At 46.8% G+C, this 17,687-nt stretch overlaps 1 protein-coding gene across 9 annotated transcripts in view; it reads right to left on the reverse strand.

The window, feature by feature from the left end:
• SERGEF (secretion regulating guanine nucleotide exchange factor) overlaps nucleotides 1–17,687 on the reverse strand; it is a 217,265-nt gene that overhangs the window by 180,901 nt on the left and 18,677 nt on the right. For 7 of the 9 annotated variants that reach the window (XR_004385402.1, XM_032881155.1, XM_032881154.1 and 4 more), the window contains 2 exons: nucleotides 16,558–16,620; nucleotides 12,542–12,700 (listed from right to left, as the gene is read on the reverse strand). Coding sequence is in view for 8 of the 9 variants with exons in the window: in XM_032881155.1 (XP_032737046.1) it covers nucleotides 12,542–12,700; nucleotides 16,558–16,620 (222 nt within the window). In the remaining variant the exon portion in view is untranslated. The remainder of the gene's footprint in view (nucleotides 1–12,541; nucleotides 12,701–16,557; nucleotides 16,621–17,687) is intronic. The other 2 variants (XM_032881153.1, XM_032881158.1) reach the window with 2 other exon arrangements.

The raw sequence follows: 17,687 nt of genomic DNA on the forward strand, positions 1-17,687 counted from the left end.
GGGGCTGGCTGGAGGAAAGTGTGAGGAGAGGAGAAACCAAAGGCTGGAACCTTCTATCAGCCCAAGCAGGAAGGACCCAAGCAAGTCCCAAATACTTTCACTGGGAAGCGGTACTTCTGTGACTCCCTGCCCGAGCACACAGCAATTCCCAGCCCACAAAGTGCTTTTCCCACAGCCTTGAGCTGACCAGTCATCCTGCTAACCGCCCTCCCTTGCTGCACGCTGAGAAGAGTATGGCTCAGCCACTAGGGAGGGGGGCCCACCTCTCCTAAGTCCCCTTTAGGTCCCTCCTATGTGAACTCTGTGCAAACTCTGTGCAAACAGATGATTCTGTAAAGGCCTGGCAAACACCTGGCCCAGTGTGTCTTTGATAGAGGTGAGCAGCCCTTCCCCACACACCTCCATCTCCTCGGGCAGGCGTGGGAGAGGCCCCCAAGCTGCTCATCTTTAGGCCACAGAGAAATTTGTATTGATGGCAGCGTGATGGCTTCCTAAGTGACCTTGCACGTGGCCTAGGACATCTCCCCAGAAGGCAGACCAATGAGCCAGAGAACTCCAGTCCCTACCAGTCTTATGCATTCCACTGGTCACCCAGCTCATGGGGGATAGGGCCAAAGCACCTAAAACTCAGCCACAGACGTGAGGCCTGAAGCAGAAGGCCAGTGTGAGGTAAGAGCCACCTTGAGGCACGGCCTTTCCTTCATCATTCTTATTCCTCCACCGCGCCCTCCCCCTCGCCCCCCAACAGAAACGTCCAGCTGCCCCTTCCATAGCTCACACGTAAGGCCTGAATAAGGACCCACGCCTGTTACACTTGAATGATTCCAGTCCCTTCCTCTTCTCTCCAGCCCCTAGCTAAGCAAACTATGCCAAGGGGCACCTCCCATTTCTACAGCTTTATTTCCAGTATTCCTTCTGCCTGGAGTGCCCTCCCCTCACCTCTGCCTAGTCAACAAATACTTGTCGAATAACGGAGAGAAGGAGTGAAGAAGGAATGTGTGAGTAAGTGAATGACATCATATATCCCACGAGGCAGACAAATCAAAGATTAGGAGGCTCATTTAACAGATGAGGAAATTCAGGCCCAGAGAGGTTAAATGACTTGCCTAAGATCACACAGCCAAAAAACAGCCAAACAGAGCTTGAACCTGGCTCTTCAGGTCTTTTGGCCACATGAGGCTTCCTCCTGAAGTAAAAAGTCACTCTCTGATTAAGAAGAGGACCCAAGATTCCTCAAAATGGCCCACTTTTGTCTTGGCACACATCCGAGAGCACTTCAAGGCACTGGCTGTCACTATGATTATTGAGAGCTCCCGTGAGACAGGCAAGGTCCCCCGAGGAAGGGCAAGTGCAGTGCCATCTGTCAAGACCCTAAAAATGATGGTGAAATTACAGGCCAGTCACTTAATGCTCACTTTGAGAGAGCTCCTGGAACAAATCAATCCACCAGGAGAGAGGAGAAGGATTCCTTAAATGGAAACCGAGCCCTCTGCCTGGGTCCTCTAAACCCTTCCCAGAACCATCTGGTGAGCTCGCAGTGTGGCTGGAGTCCACAGTGACTGAAACCAAGGACTAAAGGGAAGGCCTCGCAGACATCCAGGGCAAGGCTGGCCCTAACACTGTGAGCGACCAGGCATCACTGTCCACCCCAGGGAGCGGAGGCTCTCTGCCCTGGGCTCCCCGAGAAGGCGGGAAGAAGGCAGGGCCACAGGCCAGGTCTCCTGAGCCCAGGCCCCTGGAATGGCCCAGCCATGTCCAGAAGCTGCAGCCATTCCGTGCAGTTACCACTCACTGAGCCTCTCCTCTGGGCCCGGGGAGACACAAAGGTGAGTAACACAGAACAAGACCCTCACCTGGCAAGGCTCACATTTGCTGAGGAGATGTGACAAGTAAACAAACAAGCAGAGATACCCTGGTTCCAGGCAGCAAGAACTGCTGTTGTGAAAAATAAAGCCGTGAAGGGAGAGGAGCGTGCTGAGAGGGTGGCGGTGGACAGGGAGGGCCTCTATGGGAGGTGACCGTGTGCAGAAGGCGCCTGAGTGTGTCAAGAGCTTTGTGGGGACCACGGTCCCGCCCTCCTGGTGCAGGGAAGGGCTGGAGCCCAGGCACAGAGAGCAAAGGTACCCAGCGTCCCCTCAGCCACCACCCAACCTGCCTGTGACTGCCCTCCTCTTCCATGTTTCTAAGGCCTCCTCCCCAGCGCCCCCATAATGCCCCTACTTCCCAGAAAGAGAGAACAGTATGTGTTCCTCCCTGCCCCATAGCCCGAGAGTCGCCTGCCACATCTGCAGCACGGTCACTTTGAGGGGAGGTGGCATGATGCAATAAGATGAGTGTGACCCCTGACATCAAACAGAGCCTGGTTCAATGGTCTGCTTTGCTTAACTGGTTGTGTTACTTTGGACAAGCCCCTCAGCCTCTCTGAGCCTTAGTTTCCTCACTCAGAACGAATGGAAGGGAAGCTCATCTCACAGAGGTAGGAGGAGGATGTAAGTGGCAGCTCGTGGCAGAGCACCTAGCTCGTGGTACGTGCTTGGCAAAGATTGGCTCCCCGCCCTACACTGACACCCTTGGAAATTACTGTGTTAACTCATGACCTATTGCAGCGTAAGGCCCTGGACCTACCCATCTGTTGGGTGTGGGGGCTGTGAGATGACCCTTGAGGAAGACCCCATCATGGCACAGCCTGACGAGAGGGCCCTGGCCCAGAGGAGAGCTGGGAAGACAAGCACGAACAGAAAAGATACCAGGCGTTGCACTTACTGCAGGTTCAAGGGTGAAAATCATTAGGACCGGACGCTCAAAGACACCAGGAACAAGGCAGGACACTTAACTGCTGCCCTCTTCCCTTCCCACCTCTGGCTCACTGGCCCAGGGCCCAGGCCCTTGTCTGCTGTCTCTCCTGGGGAACAGCCAACTAGGGGCCAAAACGATCTCAGTTCTTCTCCTGAGCAAGGAGACAATCAGGTATTAACTCATAGCAAGACCTTAGGTAACCTCTTCCTTCTTTGGGCCTGAGTTCTCCCATCCATAAAAAGAGGGCCTGGATGACCTCTAGGGGTTCTTCCAGCTTTGACCTTGCTAACTCTGATTCTGGAGGCTGGCCCTACTCATCTCACCCCAAGGCTGTCTGCTTGCCCACTACTGCCATCTGGTGGCCCTCTAGGCCCTGCCGCACTTGGCTTTGGTCAGGCGCCCCAGCAACCCCCTTATTCAAAAGAGTCCGCTTCAAAGCACAAATATTGCGTCTGCTTCAGCTGGACACATACCACACTTCCATGGACCACAGATCAATGGGCATTCATTGCCAAACATGAAAACCAAAAATAATGCCAGACCTTCATCTCTCTAACAGAGACGACATCACTGCAGCTGAGAGACAGACCTCCCTGCCCAAAGACAGGAAGGAACTGCCCAAGGTCGCACAGTTGCCTGGCTCCCAGACCACCAACAGTTCCACTTTACCACAGTGCTTAGGGCTGGTGGGCACCCTGCAAACCAAAAATAAAGTCAGCCCAGGACCAAGGAAACAAAGCCTTTCAAAGGTGGGAAACAAACTGTTAGGATTCCTTGCAAACTTCGAGAAAGGGGCAAGACAGGACATGGGAACATGTGAGCACTGCTGGCAGAAGTGCCCTGGGAATTACAAACTGGAGGTGCCCGGGGAGTCTGTCTCCTAACCTTGGAGGGCATCAGTCTTGAGGACACCTGCCGATCTCCCATAAGCCGGCCTCCAAGTCAACACCCAGTGCAGATCCCAGGAGGGCACACCATCAGAAGATGGGGAAGGTGTGCTGGGGGAGGCTCATGTGTCTGCATGCGCTTCTTCTAGCAGACACGAGCTCCTCAGGGTACAGTTAGGTCTTCGCTTCTCTATCTCCAGGCCTCTCAGCACCTGACCAGAGCAGCACAGTAAAGGTGCATCCAGGCAGAGCTCTCAGATTCCTGCATAACTGTGGAAACTGTCCACACTTTGTGGACTCAATGGACCACACTCTTGGCCCTGTCTGCAGCCTTCTCCTAAACACTCTAGTTCAGACCCTAAGAAAATATACTGCGTGGCTTTAAATAGGTCACTTGCCTTTTCTGGTCTCTGTTACTCACATCTGCAATATAATGAGAGTTCTACTAGATGATACTCAAAGTCCTTTTCATTCTAAAATTCTAGAATTTGAAACCCAATCAGGGCAAATCAGGCTATTTTTTACCTGCAGAGCAGATAAGGGACAGTGGGAAAGGAAAAGCAATCAAACAATGCTTCCCTCTAGTGGTGTAATGCTGTCACTACAGCCTCTCGGGCCCCAAGTCCTACCAACAAACTCCATTCAGTCCCACCTTGAACTTGGAACAGGAAAAGTCAGCTGGCACCCAGTGCAGAGGAGCAGGAAAGAAAACAAGGACACCAGGAACCAATGAGGCCCTAAGCCAGCACCACGACAGTGGAGAAATTCCATCTTTAGGAGCAAGTATATCTTGGAGCCCAAAGAACTTTTTGTGACCTCCAACTCCTGTCTTCCGATGAGGAAACCAAGGCTCGGGGATGTTCAGAAGGGACTTGTCTGAGGTCACAAAGCTGACTCATGACTAAGCCAAAAATAGATCTCTGCATTCCTGCCTCCTTCTACAGTCTCTTGCCTTTCTTCCATGAGACCTCCCAAATGAAGCCCGTGGAAGAAACGTATCAAGGACACATACCCAGGATGGGAGGTAAAGGGGCTAGTTCCCTGCACGGAGGGGCAAGAAATTTTATTCATTAACCTTAACATTTATGGGAGATATAATCAGACCACAAACTATTCAGCATAAAAGTAAAAAAGAAAATAAAAGCCCCACATAATTCCACCAATCAGAGGTAAAATTCTAGTATGTTTCCTTCTTTTCTTTCCTATTCAAACATCCTTTTAAAAGAAAAGTTGGAAATTACAGTGCAGTAATTTACTATAATCCATTCTTTTCACTCACTATCTCATGAGCATATTCCTGTCATTAAACATCCTTCTACAACATCCTATATAATTGCTATATATTTTAACATATGGTTATATAATTTATTTTAATGAATCCCCCTACAATCCCTCTTATATCCATGCATTTGCTGTCACTATAAATTAGGCTGCAATGAGTGGCGATATACTTAATCTTCCAATACTTCTGTAATTATTTCCTTAGGTCCGTTTTATTTTAATAGAGGGGGGAATTCCAGAGCTGGATTGGTCCCTAGAGATCACTATGTCCACAACCTTCTGTTGGCCAGATGGGAAGAAAGGGACCAGGGAGTTTTGTGTCTTGCCAGAGGACAAAAAGAAAGCAAAAGAACCAAGTCCCAAACTCTCCACTTCTCAAAGGTGACCTTCTCAAAGGATTTCACACCCTTCCTTGACCACCATCACCCACGTGGACCTCTCCTTCCCCTGAAACCCTAGAGGCTTCAGTGTCTGGGCCAGTCTTCTGACTCTTTGCCACATGCTTTTTTATTCTTCTACTAAATATTTCACTTGCTCATCCAAGTAGTTCCGGATTTTCTATTCCCCTGTATCCTGTAGCACAGTGCTATATACATACAGCGTTCCGCAAATCCCACGGAACGATCAAGGATAACTAAGAACTTCCTTCCTTATTGCTTGGAAGAATCACTGGAAAAAAACTGGAGAAAGAGGCTTCTCTGAAGAGCAGAAGTTGTTCAGTTATGAGCTAGAGCATTCTGAGATACACACTTGCAATCAGAGCAGCAGGCTTGACTGGGTTCAAGTTTTGGTTCTGCCAGTCTAGTAAACCAGGGCGATGCAGCTGCCCAATTAGGGACTTGTCTGTGACACAAGGATAACACCCATCTTGCCAGCTTCACAGGAGGAAATGGACACAAAAGCACTTTATGGCGATAAAAGTGGTCTGTGAGAGCTATGACTGCTATGATACGATTACAAACAGACACACAGTTGCTTCTGAGTCCTGGAATGGTGTCCTGACCCTTGCTCCTGGGCACCATCTCCTACTTTCTACTGCACACACAAATCCATTCAGGGATTCTACGGCTACACACTTGAGGTAAGAATCAGTGTTCTCTTGAAGCAGAACTTCTGGTACAGAAGAAACTACTCTTCCTTCGGGTCCCTGGGTTATCTTAGTGAAGTCCTCCACATCTCCTCATCGTCTCTGGAGAGGCTGAGACACGGTGGAGAGAGCACTGCACAAAGAGACTTGACACCTGAGTTCTGCTCCACCTCCTCCACTCACACCCCGTCAGTCCTCAGTTTCCCCATCTCTAAAGTGACAGAGTCCAGCCAGATGAGCTTGAAGTTCTCATCCATTCCTCATATTCTAAGGATGCTCGGATAAAAATGAATGACTTTAGAATAAGCAAAGCTATTCATTTCAAAATAGTCCTTTAGGCTCGCTTTGACTTTCAACCATTGGGTTTTCAGAGTTCTAAAGCACAAACATCATGAATTCCAAAGCATCTGCTTTAAATAGAGCCCATGAGGTCAGAATCTCCCTGGGCTCGGTTGAGGTTTCACGATATTTGGTCCCAAAGAAGATGGAGTAATACACACTGTCACCCTATTCTAAAAAGGATCCTGGCCCCAAAACAGAAAAATCAGCATTAGATATATTTATAAATTCAAAAAAAAAATAGTGTGAATCAATGCCTGGGCTTGAATTTCACTAATGCTTAGACATCAAATACAATAAAATATCTCTGGGTCAGTGACACTTGAAACAAGAAAGGAGAGTGGCTAAGAGCTGGTCCCTTCCACATGTGCCTGCAATTCCCCACTTTAAAGATACAAAAGAATAAAACATATCTCAACTATAAAAGGATATAACCAGGAACCAAAAGGACTATGATGGGAGGGGAAAAAATTTTACTGAAAAGTAGAACTGGACTTCTGGCTTTAATGCTGCCATAAATCACTCTTTCTCCTCTTTCATTTTTTCAGCTGCAAAGTGAGGAAGTCTCTTCTTCCATCTCTGATTCTCCAACTTCCAAGATTCTGGGACTTTCTTAGGTGACACTGAAGAAACTGAAGAATGTCAAGAACTCTGTATTTGGGCTGACTTTCTCAGTCCAGAGCCATCGTGAGACCACAAGACTAATTCAGGATACTGCGTGGCTCAGGGAAAGCTTCCAGTATGCCAAAAGCAACGAGATTCTAGACACTCTGACCAACCCCATGCTAAGGTCGGGACCTTGTGTAAATCATTCCCCTTGAGATTCTAATAAATCACCAGCCACCAGCACTTAGCATTTGTAAGCACTGATCTTTCTGCACTCACCAGGAGACTTCTGAATCAACCTATTACCTGTCCAGAGACATCCAGTCAGCCCCATGGAGACTTCTGCTGGAAAAAGATATGGGGCATGGGAACTCCAGAGAGCTCCAGAGTTTCCAAGAGCAGGGGACACCAACATGTACTGAACCGACACATGAACCCAGTCCTCATGGATCCTGGAAGCTTTAAGACATCATCTATCTCACTTAATCCTCATGCAAGGTCAGCAATATTCTCCCATTTCCCTAATGAGAAAATAAGCTCATTTATTCATTTGTCCAACGTGTACTGAGCACCAACCTCCCATCTGCCAAGTACTTTGCCAAGCACCGGGCATATAATACTGAGTGAAAGCAATGTAGCTCCTGCCCTTATAAGGCTCCCTGTCTAGTGGGAGGGGAAGCTAGTCAAAGAATCTACAAAAAACAGCACAAAGGAGAAGCTGTAGTGCTAGGAGACGGATAAAAGGGAAAAGTGATTAGTCAGGGGCGTCAAGGGAAGGCCTCCCTGGGAGGCAATGACTAAGCTGAGGTCCGGAAAAAAAAAAAAAAAAAGGATGTAACTAAGTCAAAATGAAGAAGGAGTGCAGGGATAAGTGTGCCAAATCGAGGGAACATGAGGTGCAAATGTGGTAGGAAATACACAGCGCAGTCAACATACCGTGTAAAGGCCAGAGTGGACATTGGCTGGACAGGCAAGAGCCGGCACGGTACGAAACGGGGCCAGCATGGCAGGCAGAGGGTAGATTACAAGGGGCCTCGTGGGACCATGAAGGAGTACATTTTTATCATAAGAACGTTGGAAAGCCACTGGAATGCGACATGGTGGGATTGTAAAGACCTTCCAACTGAGGTATGGAGAACAGATTTGGGGGGCAGGTAATTAGGGGGAGTGATTTGGGGAGTGAGTGTGGGAAGACAAGGAGGTCAGAGGCCAATCTGGGATCCATGGTGGTGGCAATAAGGGTGGAGAGAGCTGGGGCTGCCCACAGCCACACAGTCAGGATGCCAGCAGAGCGGAGATGGAGAGACCTAGGCCTGTCTGACTTCAAAGCCCCTGCTGCTCTGTACCTTGCCATTTATCCGTTCATTCAACAGTTTCGTTACTGACCCTCTACTATGTGCCAGGCCTACGCCAGGTGCTGGGGACACAGCCATGAGCAAAACAGATGCTGCTTTCACGGGATTGACAGCGTAGATGTTAAATGAGAACACACACGGATGTATACAATTACAAACTGGGATGTGTACCATGAAGGAGCGATAGGGTGATCAGAGATCTTCCCAGGAAAGCTATCTCAAAGGCCATGAAGATCCTCCTAACTGCTGGTGAGAAGAAAAAAGCTGCCACTTGCCAGCCTTCGTGTAAGTGAAAGACTTTAGGAAGCTCTCCCTCTCAGAGCTGGACACTGAGTATCTCTGGCCTGCTCATAAGGCCTCGGGGAAAGCTGGATGTCTCAAGCTCTGCAGATCCTGTCAACACAGAAGTTCTAGAAGTATCACTTAAGCCTTAGAATACTCACATATCCCAACCGCAGGCACCCCTCCATCACGTGTGGACAGCATTTGACAGTTAGACGGGCTCCTTCACACAGATCCACTCATTCAACCCTCACAGCAGCCCTGTGTAGAATGGAGGCAGGCTGTAACTCCTCCCTGAGAGAGGAGCAAGTTGAGGCCAAGACAGGTCAAGTGACTGGACCAAGGTTGTCAAGCTAGAAAGGCACCCAGATCTGCTCCCAGACCTCACTAACGCATCTTGGGCCAGGAAATCAGGACTCTGGGAGGAGACAGCTGCAGGTCACTGAGCCTGGGTAAAGTCACCCAGGAGTCCCACGAAGTTCCTGAGAACAATGATCAGGGACATTAAGCAGCTTAGGAAAGGTTTCTAGAATGCAGCTCCTCCAGCCTGAGACACAGGTATCCTTGCCAACTTTCCCAGATTAGAACAGGTTCTCTTGGACTCTTTCCAAGTGACTCTGACTAACAGAGAAAAGTATTTTTCCATCGCAAACACTGCAGGCAGGCACCAGACTCCTGAAGGGGGAGGCCAGAGCCTGCACCCCGGATTCCCATACAGAGAAGCTGTAAAGTTAGGTTGATACCGTGTGAACTGCACTAGCCGAGCACCCACCACTGGGGAATGGAGGGCAGTCTCGGGCCATCTAGGATGTCTCGATGGTGCCAAGACTCAGATTTGGGGCTAGTATTTCTTTGTGGTGGGGGAACTGTCCTGTGGAATGCAGGATGTTTAGCAGCATCTGGGGTGTCTACCAACAAAGGGCCAGTAGTGACCCCCCAGTTGTGAGAACCAAATATGTCTACAGGGGCACCTGGGTGGCTCAGTGGGTTAAGCCTCTGCCTTCGCCTACAAAAAGCTTCCGGCTCAGGTCATGATCTCAGAGTCCTGGGATCGACCCCTGCATCGTGCTCTCTGCTCAGCGGGGAGCCTGCTTCCCCTGCCCTCTCTCTCTGCCTACTTGTGATCTCTGTCTGTCAAACAAATAAATAAAATCTTAAAACAAAATGAAACAAATATGTCTCCAGACATTGCAGACAATCTTGGGGCATAAAATTGCCTGGGGTTGACAGTGCTAGCCGAGGACTGTGCAGAAGGGGACAAGCAGAGTCCACTCCTCTTTCTCTGCTCCTAATCCACCCCTTCCCATCCCACCTAACTGGAGAGACAGATGGCCAGAGTGATATTTACTCAATATCACACAATGACCGCCTTCCACAATGAGCCCGAGAGCAGCCTCTGTGCTGATGTGGCCTGCAGGTAAGTCCCAGGAGCAATTTCTCACTGGAGCTGGTAAAAACAACCAGAGCCAAATAACTCCTTGTTCCATTAATGAGCTGCTTCTGACCCTGTGAGCAAATCTTGTTCCCATTAATACGAGCCGCTGAGTCTGACTGAACTGGAAACCCTGGGTGTTTCTTCTCAATGACTCTGGGCCAGGGCAAAAGCTTCCACTGCTGCTAGAAGGAGCACAAAATCAGTGAATCAAGTAGCGGGAGACTCCCATTTCCCCAAATTCAGTACAAGAGCCAGGACACTGAGACACCCCAGCTTACAACCAATCTGGACTAAGGAGAAAGGGAAAAGTGACAGAGTACATAAACAAGAGGTCTGAATTAACAAGTTAATTAAACAGCTGAAACATTAGCGAAAAATCTCGCTGTCAAGTGGAGGTGGTGATGGGAAGCTGAGCTCTAGAGCGACTGGGGTGACTCAGACAGCGTCAGGGCTATGGGTTCCAAGCTCACACACCGAGGGCTGGGCTTTGGCCCAGACGTGGAAATCAGTGTCAGTTCCGAGGCTACAAGGCTAGACCCCAAGAAGCAGCATCTTGCATCACTTGTTCATCAGCTACCTACGCAGTTAGAGGGTTTACTGAAAGGCTCAACAAAACTCACTGCCGTTTGGTAGAAGTGTACCTGACTGTGTGGTAGTTCTTTGCAGACTGACTAACCATTATACGCCCACCTGGTAGCACCCAACTGCTCATACTCCTGCCCCCTTCTATGCCCCTTCTGTACGTTGTACTTCGCTCTACTGCTGCACAGGTGTGCCAAAACTGGGTAGCAGGTCGGTCTCCCCCAGTGAACAGGGGGCTCCCTGACAGCAGGATCTGTATCTAGTACAAGGTGTAGTACATAAATAGACCCTCACCATTTGTATGATGGATGGATGGCTGGATGGATGGCTGGTACAATCTTCCATGTCTACCTTCTTAGACCCAGGCCTGTCTACGCGTTCTAGCAAGGGCACAGCCCAGGTCTTTTCCCCAACACTGACTACATCGCTCAGTAGGGTCCCAATAAGAACTGATTTGCTTTGAGACAAACTGAAGCCTTCTGTTCATGAACCAGTGAGACCAAGGAAAGAGGTCAGAAATCCTAGCTATCTCCGTTGACTCATGTGTATCTGAAGATATTTACTCTCTTCTAACTAGAAAGGGAAGAGACAGAAGCAAACAAGACTAACACGGTACTGTCCCTCACAGAGCTCATCGTCAGAGGTAAAAGGCAAATATTAACAATTGCGAATACATGACTACCGTGCTCAATGAGTCTCCTTAGGAAGAGTTTTTGTAGACCGTCCCAATCTTCTAGCAGTCTGAACCTCTTTGAGGAAGTCATGACTTTCCCCTTTAGAGCATCTCTGAAGTGGTCAATATGGAAAGTTTATTTTACACCTTTGTTATAAAGGCCTGTGTTCCAAAATGGCCACAAAATCTTTTCAAAGACCAACGAAAAGCCTCATGGATATGAAGACTCTCAAGTGTATGTCTGTGTGTTCCAGTGTGTAGTGAGTGGGGCGTACCTGCCAGGGATAACTGAAGGGGAAAACCTACAAAAAGCAGACATCCCTGCAGTAACTAGCAGTCACTAGGTCGGTACTTGTGAGTCTGGAGATCCAAGTGTATCTAATAAGTAGGCAAGGGCAGGCAAGGGGACTCCTGAGAACCCCTGAGCTTCAGGGGTCTCTGACATGAGCATAGATCTTAAGAATTACAAATGGCCTATCTGGGAAACTCTATGTAAGTCAGTGGAAGTGCTGGGAAGGCGGGGAAGAAGACAGGCCATAAAAAAACAAACCCAGAGAACAAAATCAGCAATATGAAGACCACAAAAGGAGACAAGCCCTGAGGGAAAGATGAGAAATAAATACTCAAGAAAAGATAAAGATGTCTGAAGCTGGATGGCATGCCACCGTAAGGTGACATCTGACAGGATATATCGGATGTCTGAATCAATGTATGTGGTTTGTTAGGGTTAATGGAAATGTGAATCAAAATATCACGCCAATTATGATTCAAAATAATGCTCCTGCCTCAATCTTGAAATACGAATCTTTAAGTTTCAGAAGCCTTTAATTTAGACTCAGGTGGAAAGGCAAGTAGTCATCTCTTCAGCTAGGACAAGGCAAAAACTCCCCAGCAGCCCAAACAAACCTCTGGGTAATGCTTGCTACCATAGTTACTTCTCAAAACCTCAAGGATTTGTAGGGCCAGAAAGAGCCCATCTAACTGAGACTTGCCTCTTTTTGTGTAAACATTTGATCCAGAGAGGAAAAGCTCCATGTCTGGCTGACTGAAGAACCCGATCCCAGAACCTCCCCATCCCAGTCCATAGAGCATTTCACAGTAAAAACCCACCGGCTTAGTCCTGAGCATTCATAGCTGTCTAGACAGCTATCCTCCAAGCCTTTCCCCCACCCCACCTCACTGCTCTTACCAACCACAAATTCTCTGCTGCTCTCTCACCTGTCTGAGCAACCAGGTGTGTCCACCCACTCCAGACAGAAGTGACCTTTTCATTCTGAAAACACTGTGCTTCTATTTTCTGGGGCATAGGAAGAAAAGCAGCCAAGGAAGCCAGTTGCCCATGCTTGTTGCTTCCCCAAACATACAGCTCTCCTGCATCTTAAACAAACAGAAGGGGAACAAAAGAGGTGAAGGAGAATTAGCTCAAAATGACGGGAAATAAGACAAATCTGGGGGAAAAAAATGGTTAAGAGAAGTTGTATTATTCTCATGCTATGACGTTGAATAGGGCAAAGCAAGATACGAAAGTCATGTATAGCATATTAACATACAAGATTGCTGTTAATTCTATAAATAGGAAACAAGGCCAAATGTTCTTAGTATAGTTTGTCAAGGAATAGGAATGTGTAAGTTTATTTTTTCATTAATTCATTCAACAAATATTCATAGAACATCTACCAAAAGAAAAACATGTTTCTCCATTTTTCATAAAATATATGTTTACATTGCCCTTGGTTAGGAAAAATATATGTTAACTTTTTAAAGTAACAGGTTAAAAGATATATTATTTAAACTTAAACTTTTCAGACCTAAGACTAGCTCACAAGATGCCCTGTCCAGCAGAAAACACAATGCAGCTACCTCCCACCCACACACACAGCACTGTCGCTCACTTGAACCTCACGGTGGTCCTGAGGTTTAAGCAGGAACACCACAGACTGACATTGGGAATTAACAGAAAGAAAGCAAATTCAGAGTCAAGTGACTCTGGCTTCTATTCCTAGACCTCCTAACCAGCTACTGACCTTGGACAAATCACTTTCAAAGCCTTAGTTTCACCAGCTGAAAACCAGAGGGGAGGGCACATGGCCTAGAAGGGCAGACCGTATAACAGATGACACAGGCCACAAGAGAGACCGGTAGGCCACAGCAGCAAGCCATAGAGCGCACGCTTCTCTAAAAGGCATGTACATTCAAAAACATTTTTAACCGGAGGCCAGACCAGATGGATCTGTGAGCTACACAATTCAGCCCATGAACCTATAGTTTGTGACTCCTCAAATGATCTCTAAGATTTTTCCAACTAACCCTAACATTCCACATTTCTACACTGTACTGGAAGCACATGGCACACACACATGGCTCCTAAACACTTGAAATATGGCCCGTCCAAACTGAGATGTGTTGTCAAAAAAAGCACAACAGGGGCGCCTGGGTGGCTCAGTGGGTTAAGAGGCTGCCTTTGGCTCAGGTCATGATCCCAGGGTCCTGGGATCGAGCCCTGCATTGGGCTCCCTGCTCAGCAGAGAGCCTGCTTCTCTCTCTCCCTCTGCCTGCCGCTCTGCTTGTGCTCTCTATCTCTCTGTCAAATAAATAAATAAAATATTAGGGAAAAAAAAAAAGCACAACAGATTGCAGACTTAGCACAAAACAAACAAACAAACAAAAAACCCTAAAACAAAAAACACATATCTCCTTAATAGTCTTCATATTGATTACTCGTTGAAATAATATTGTGGGTATATTGGGTTAAATAAAATATATTACTAAAATTAATTTATCTTTTTACTTTTTGAAATGTGGCTCACATTATATTTCTACTAGAGAGCATTCTTCTAGAAGCTAAAGCAATCAAGGCTTGGAGATTTAAATGACTCTCAAGATAGCACGGTTAGCAGAAAGCCAAGTCCTCTGCTTCCAACAGCATTTCGTGACCTCCCAAAAAAGCCTTCCAGCATTGCTTGCCATAGGGCAGTCTGGTATAGAGCCAAATAGTATCATTAAGGACATCAGACCAAGATTCGGGGTTCCAGTCCAAGAGCTGCTACTCCGTCGCCCTTCCACACCGGCTCTCACATTTCACATTCTGTGCCTGTTTCATCAGGTCTAAGATGTGGGAGTGTAAGTCAGTAGAGTCATTCTGTCACTCAGTTGACCTTGCAGGACTGACATTCTGCAGTTCAATGATGTGAATTTGATGTACTTCATGCCCTGAGAGAGGGCAACCTCCCTGGACTTCACCGGACTATACAAAGTAGGAAGATCCCTTACAAGAGGGCAGAGAAGTCCCTCAGCAAAGTCTCAGCCTGTTTAATGGACTGGTTAGCTATCAAGCTGCCACTGACAGCGAGTCCGTGTCTGTAATAAGCCTTCATTTATCTTAGAAAGTCTAAACCTTCTTTTTGCAAAGACAAACTGCCTTCCACATGCGGATCATTACACTGTTGCACCAGCAGGCACAATTACGTTCTGCTGCAATGCCAAAGAGTTATATAACCTACCACGACTCCAGAGAGAAGGTCTAAAGAGCAATGAACAAAATCCAATGGGTAACAGCTTCAACAGGAAGGAGGGATATGAACCTTCACAATTTTTAACTCACTTTTAAAATATAAAAAACCAATTTCCTTTGTGAATATACTTTAAAAATCACTAAACTTTATACACTGTAAAGGGGTGAATTTTATAGATGAATTATATCTCAGTAAAACAAAAATTCTACATCTATGTTTTAAAAACACCATAAAAGTATTCCATATATGAAATAATAAATAACTTCACTAATTTTAAGATTTTTGAAGAAAGTGCTAGTAAGCAATGAGAAAATCTCTACGTTTATATAATGCTGGCCATTTCAAACTGATTAGGATAGCAGAGAAATATCTCTATTAGGATAGGTAGAAATATCTCTTATGATACTCTTAGTCTCAGAAAAGAATGCCTTCCTCAACCGTCACTGACCATGGGGCACAGACTAGTCACTTCTCACCCTGGGGCCTCCAGCCCTTCCTCTACAAAAGGAGACAGGGGACCAAATGCCCAAGGGCCATTCACTTCAACTCAACCCTTTTAACATACATGTAAGTCTACCTAATATGAAACATAGGCTAAAAGTAGGCATTTCTTTTATTGGCTGGTTGTCTGAATTTGTTAAATAACAAATTATTGGTAGTTCAGAATTTGTAATGTGTTTAAACTCTCACATCATGGCTTTGTAATCTGGAAACAGTAGCAGCTTCTCGGTTGGACTGTATTACACATTTGACGTTGAAGAACGCACGTCACCATTAATTATCTGTGATGTGTACCTATGTACACATACACCCTAATTTCCACATAAAACACTCAAAACACTATGTATGAAAGTCATTCCCCTTTGCTCAAAAAAGGTCCTGCCTTCAGCTCTGGCCTTACCAAAATAAATCTCTCGGAGCTCTCGTCTCAGTCTACCGGTAGGGATCAGGGCACTCTTGGCGCTGCTTTGTCAATGGAAAGTCTGTACTGTATTGGCGGGGTGTGTGGAATGATGGAAGGATGCATAACCAAGAAGAGGGGTACAGTGTGCGAGAGAAAAAGATTAGACAGAGAGGTGGAGGGATCAAAGAGATGGAACAGATTGCAGAAATGCATAAAAATACAAAATAGTTTAGAGAAATATGTGCAAACTCAATTTAGAAAGACATACAGACACAGATTAGATAGGAAGATGTGAAGATGAAAGGAAAATAAAAATCGAGATAAACAGATAAAGAGAAGATGAATACAGACAGAGCAGAGAGGTAGATAAATGCACTGGAAGACAGGTTAGTCGGAGAGCAAACAGCTAAAGGGAACAGAGAGCTGTGTTAGACACCAAATGGCTCCAGGGGATACGACAACAATGGGCTCTAATGCCTAAGTGCTGGCTGTGTGACTTGGCAATCACAGCAACCCTGAGAAGAGGATATTCTTGTCCCTACCACACAGCTGAGAGGAAAGGAAGCGAGCCTGTGTTTCCTTCCTGTGGACGCCTTACCTGTATTTTCACCTTTACTTCTCAAAACTGCCCACAGAGAATTTGGTAGAGAAGGCAATGGTCTTGGAAGGTAAAGCGACTTCCTAAATCAGACCAGGGAAGGCAGCCGAATTCTGACTCCAAGTCTACGCTCCTCCCTCTGTTTCCCAACATCCACCATTCAAGGTGGAAATGTGCAGAACTCCAAACGGCGTGTTAGACTCGAAGAGCGGGTCCCTACCTGTCAGCGAGGCTGAGTGATCTGAGCCAGCAAGAACACAGGTTACTTTAGAATTCTCCAGGCCTACAAAAAAAACCAAAAAACAAAAAAATGTTTGAAAGCACATTTATAACAGAACAAATCAATCAGAGAAGGGGCTCAGACAGTACCACTGGGCCTGAAAGAAACTTGAAGCAGAGACGACAGGTCTGAGTAGGCAGCGCTGGCCAAGAAGATGGGTGATGTGGTGGGGACACTGTTTCCATACCGAGAGATTGAACAAGTAAGTAAATACACTGAAAATGAAGGAGCCCGATTTCTCACCAGCAGAGAGGAGAAGAAAGGTACAGACACAAAGACATGAAAGGCTAGAATCGCCTGTGTCATAGTGGACTGTAATTGCAGAAATGGCCATAAGCTCATGGTTTCGAGATAAACAGACATGGGTGTACATATGTGTAAATATATGTGTGGACACATCTATCTCTTAGCTCTGTCCATGCAAGGGCCTAGAAGCAAGGACATCTCACCCATTCAGCTGCCATCTCATACGTGAGCAGGCAAACTCAGGACTCTAAAGAACGTAAAGACAGAACTAAGAATCTGAACCAGCCTTCCATCCCCAAATCTAGCCCTTTTACTCCCTTAATTACACTGCCTTCACTGACCGGTTATAATCTCAATCAGCTCTGCTAGAAACCGTGGTCCCTGGGTCTAGCGTGTGGAGACAGGCACTCTTATTCTGTAACTCTTATCTGACACTTCTGTTTAATTAACTAGTATCTTAGTAAAATGCCCCTCACCCCTTTGAGTACCTTGTGGAATGAGAAAGGGACAAAGGAGATGTTTCTAGCACATTCACCAGAGAGGGAACACAGGGCTTCGTGACCTGGCAAGGAGAGGATGTCCAGGGCTGCAGCTCCAGGATCAGCGATGAGGAGGTAATGATGGGCGAACAAAAAGGGGAAAGAGAGAGCGGGAAGCTCATGATCTATTCCAAGGTCTCATCGGGAAACTCCACCAATCACTCAAAATCTAAGCTGCGTCCCCAAAGAGACCCAAACAGATCATTTAAATCAAATCAAAGCATTTGTGATTTCTTCCATATATAGGACCTGTGCTGAAATGGACAGTTCCTACCCTTAAGAAGC

This window comes from Lontra canadensis, unplaced genomic scaffold (assembly GCF_010015895.1).
Source record: "Lontra canadensis isolate GAN:19392208 unplaced genomic scaffold, GSC_riverotter_1.0 scaffold74, whole genome shotgun sequence".
Taxonomy (NCBI): Eukaryota; Metazoa; Chordata; class Mammalia; order Carnivora; family Mustelidae; genus Lontra; species Lontra canadensis.